A 3,745-nucleotide genomic window follows, 5' to 3' on the forward strand; every position below is an offset into this window, starting at 1 on the left:
ATTAATCTCTCTGCCATATGTATGGATTCGGTTGTTGCAATCCGCATTTGATGGAAGTTGATGACTGAAGAGGGTGTTCGCATGTATGCTCTGTGTCAACTTGTTTGCCTACTTTTCCTTTGTATGAAGAACACCATTAGACCACCCGGCCAGGCAGGCGTCGTCGCGGCGGAGTCTTGTTCTGGTTGTAACTTTACTTCTGTATTTCAGTTTCGATGTGTTCTTGCTCTGCCTGTAAAATGCACTGTTAAGAGTATCAGTAAAGATTGAATTCATGTTAAGGCTTCGCCGAAGGTGGTGGAATTAAGCCGAAGCCGAGGTGTGACTTTTCTTGCTAGACGGTGAGACTGTGTGCCCTGCCGAGAGTAATGAATGAAATATCTTATGTGCCATATGCAAGCCAGGCACTGCTTGAACGTGCGGCTCCCATCGGTCGATCTCGTATCGATAAGGTGTCTACAAGGAAGCGGCTAGAAGCTGCTCCTCTCCTCCCCCTCCTCCTCCCTTCCCCACCTCACCGACTACCAGCCATTCATCCATGGCTCAGCTCCTCCCTCTCTCCTCCGCTGCTCCCAGCTTCCGTCTCGCCGCGACGCCAGGTAGCCATGCTCAGTCGCCTCTCTCCTTCTCTGCTCTCGCTTGCCAGTGCAGATTCCTGGCACAAAAATACTTTTATCCGCGTGCAGGAAATTGAAGTAGCGTCGTAAAACGCCGTGCCTTCTTGAGCTAGCTCCCTCTCCCTGACTACCTTTGCTTCCTCTCCGTGCAGGCAATGGTGTCCCCCGGTTGTCCGTGACGTCAGCCCGCTCTGCTGCTCGTGGTAGTAATTTAAGCTAGATCTTCCATTATTCTCTTCGGCAATTCTCTGTTCCCTTCAGTTTATTCTTGCACGCCGTCTTAAACTGTGTAGCAATTTCACTAGTCCATGTCGCCCAGAGCTGGCGTTTTATCAAATTTCCGCTCACTACTTACCTCTGTACTTGGTAGTGAGCAGGAGGAGCATGAGGCTCAAGTCCCTGCGCGTCAGGTGCGAGCAGGGGTCCAAGGGCGGCCCCGGGCTGGACGTGTGGCTCAGCCGCGGCGCCATGCTCGCCTTCTTCGGGGCGGTCGGCGTGGAGCTCACTACCGGCAAAGGGGTGCTTCAGGTTCAGCAGCTCGCGTGCCAACTCTCTTTCCCTGTTTGATGGTAAAAAAATGGAAGCGTGAGTGCGTGACTGGCGTTGCTTTGCTTCTCTGCAGAACGTAGGGCTGATGGCGCCGCTGCCGGCGTTGGCGCTGGGGCTCACCGGAGTGGTCGGGGTCGTCACCGCATTTATCATCTTCCAGTCTGGATCGTCGGATTGATCAATCGCTCCATGTTAATTTGCGCTGCTGTGAGAAAGGAAAAAAAATATATCTCGAGTTGTCTTTCTTGCTTCCCAAAGGCGTCTATGAATTACTCTCGTTCAGTGGCGGGCATGGCATATTTTGTACTATTAGCATGTAGTAGCGTATTAAGTATTACTATAACTTAATAATGACCAATCTAAATTGTTGATTCCTTATGCTAGCCACTCTTCTATACAGTTTGGAACTGATAAACCTGATAGGCCGGGACGTGTTTCACAGGAGTTAATTGCATGGAACTACCATACTTCGGCACGTCGTAACGAATTGGTACCACTAGTCACATTTTTTACAAGTCAGTACCAACTCCCAGCCTAAGTGTTGCAATGTGGTCTTACAGTCGTATAAGCACGTATTGACAGTGTTTCTGACCGAGCGGCCCCGCCTGTCAGGTGACACGTTGGCCAACCCGCGCGTGCCACTCCGTTGACTAGGACGAAGCTGGCTCAGTCGTTCTTGGCTTGGTCGAACCGGTTCCAACAAGACGAACCCTAGCTCTCGTTTCCCTCTCTCTCTGCCCTCGTAGCGCGGCTCTCTGGCTATGGCGGCGACGACTCCCGGCAGTGGTGACGGTGGTTGTACCAGCGATGGTGGTGTGGGCGGCTACGAAGACCTTCCGGGCATCGGGAGCGATGAGCATGTAGGTGTCGACGGCGGCGGCTCCAATTCGTATTACTTGAGCGACGATGAGGGTTTGGATTTGGATGAGGCGCCACTGTCCATGGAGCAACGGGTGACGATGGCAGAGATTTGGGTGGCCAACCCTACCACTAGTCATCCCTAGACGAGTGGAGTGTTGTATGTCCCTCTCCTCTCTTCTTTCAGCCTAGTTCAAATTGGGGGCCAGGGTTAGTTATACTGAATTTTTCAATTTTGCTGTCAATTGTAGTTTGGATGATGCTATTTGGATGTCGAGGGAACCCTAATCACCAAAGTAGTTGGGTTTGGGGGGTCTCGGCATCAAGGGAACCGTAACCACCAAAGCACTTGGGTTTGGGGGGTCTCGGCGTCGAGGAACCCTAATTACCAAACTACTTGGTTCTAGGGGGGCTCGGCATCGAGGATACCCTAATCACCAAAGTACTTGGATTTGGGGGGTCTCGGCATCGAGGGAATCCTAATGACCAAACTATCTAGGTCTAGGGGGGCTCGACGTTGAGGTTACCCTAATCACCACCATCTACCATATATATACATTCATGCACCATCTATCCTCCATTTATCATAGCAACATATATCATGATATATATAACTTCAACTATATCTACCAGCCATCTATCAAAGCAACATAGATCAAGATATATAACTTGAACCATCTAATATAGCATACTTGAGAATAATTAATAGATTCTTACAAACCATAGATTCTTAAAGCTGCATAATTAATAGATTCTTACATTACAACATAGCTACAGACAATAGCATAGTGGAGTTCAACATAGTTCATACCTAGTAGATCCGTACATTACACTTCATTACACCACCATTCTTCACAAAAGGTTAGCAAAGCATACTCTTCTTCATCTACTCAGTTCATCTTCATCTTCATCTATCTCATTCCTCCAAGATGTCATGGATCAACTTCAACTTCTGTTTGTTCTTCTCCACTGCCTTCAACTGATCAGCAATCTGGAGCTTGAGCTCATCCTTGCGTTTAATGAGATTCTCATGTCCCTTCTTGAGATCACACATGTGAAGGTTCAACTGTAGATTCTCTTCAGTGAGTTTTTTCTCAGACTTGGTGAGTTCATCAACCTGAACCTTCAAATTCCTGTTGTCTTCACTTAGCTTTTCATTCACTTTCAAATGATTCATCTTCAGGTTCATAATGAATTTGCCTTGAGCTTCTAACAGGTTCATAAGCAACGCATACTTCTCTTGCAACTTCAAGTTCTCTGCCTCTTCTTCTACATCTCACTCTTCATGCCAGCCACAACTGCACTGGTAACCTTAGCTCTCTTCTCCTCAGCACCCTGCATCTTAGCCTGCACATAGCTTAAATCCAGCACCTTGTCCTCTTGGGCATTGAGAAGTTGATGAACATCTTCAACTAGTCTGTCATAGTTGGCATCCAGATTCTTTTTCCCTTCTGTAAGGTGGTGAATAGTAAGTGAACTCTCCAAGTTATCCTTCCTCCTACCACTCCTGCTATCTTCATACATTTCCCAAAGCTTTAACAATGCATTTTGCATTGTGGGAGGCTACTCTGGGTCAACCCACCCAAGAAAACCACAATTTTGACCTTCCTGCAATATAGCAAACACTTATATTGTTACTCTCTACAGAATTCCAATTTACAAAGGACAAATTTTAAACATCAAGAAATAGCATAGCAACTAGAACCTAGCCATGTGGCCAA

The 3,745-nt window shown here is 47.6% G+C and overlaps 1 protein-coding gene across 2 annotated transcripts; it reads left to right on the forward strand.

The window, feature by feature from the left end:
• The first annotated feature begins 398 nt into the window (after positions 1-398).
• Positions 399-1,423, forward strand: LOC123160880 (stress enhanced protein 1, chloroplastic). 2 transcript variants are annotated; one of them, XM_044578728.1, is made up of 4 exons: positions 399-599; positions 770-820; positions 988-1,145; positions 1,240-1,423. In XM_044578728.1, the coding sequence occupies exons 1-4, from the start codon at positions 539-541 to the stop codon at positions 1,342-1,344; spliced, it is 375 nt and encodes a 124-aa protein (XP_044434663.1). In that variant the 5' UTR covers positions 399-538; the 3' UTR covers positions 1,345-1,423. The 2 variants fall into 2 exon arrangements, with proteins under 2 accessions (XP_044434663.1, XP_044434664.1); XM_044578729.1 differs by having other exon boundaries at positions 403-599; positions 770-817.
• Positions 1,424-3,745: the final 2,322 nt, after the last annotated feature.

This window comes from Triticum aestivum, chromosome 7B (assembly GCF_018294505.1).
Source record: "Triticum aestivum cultivar Chinese Spring chromosome 7B, IWGSC CS RefSeq v2.1, whole genome shotgun sequence".
Classification (NCBI taxonomy): domain Eukaryota; kingdom Viridiplantae; phylum Streptophyta; class Magnoliopsida; order Poales; family Poaceae; genus Triticum; species Triticum aestivum.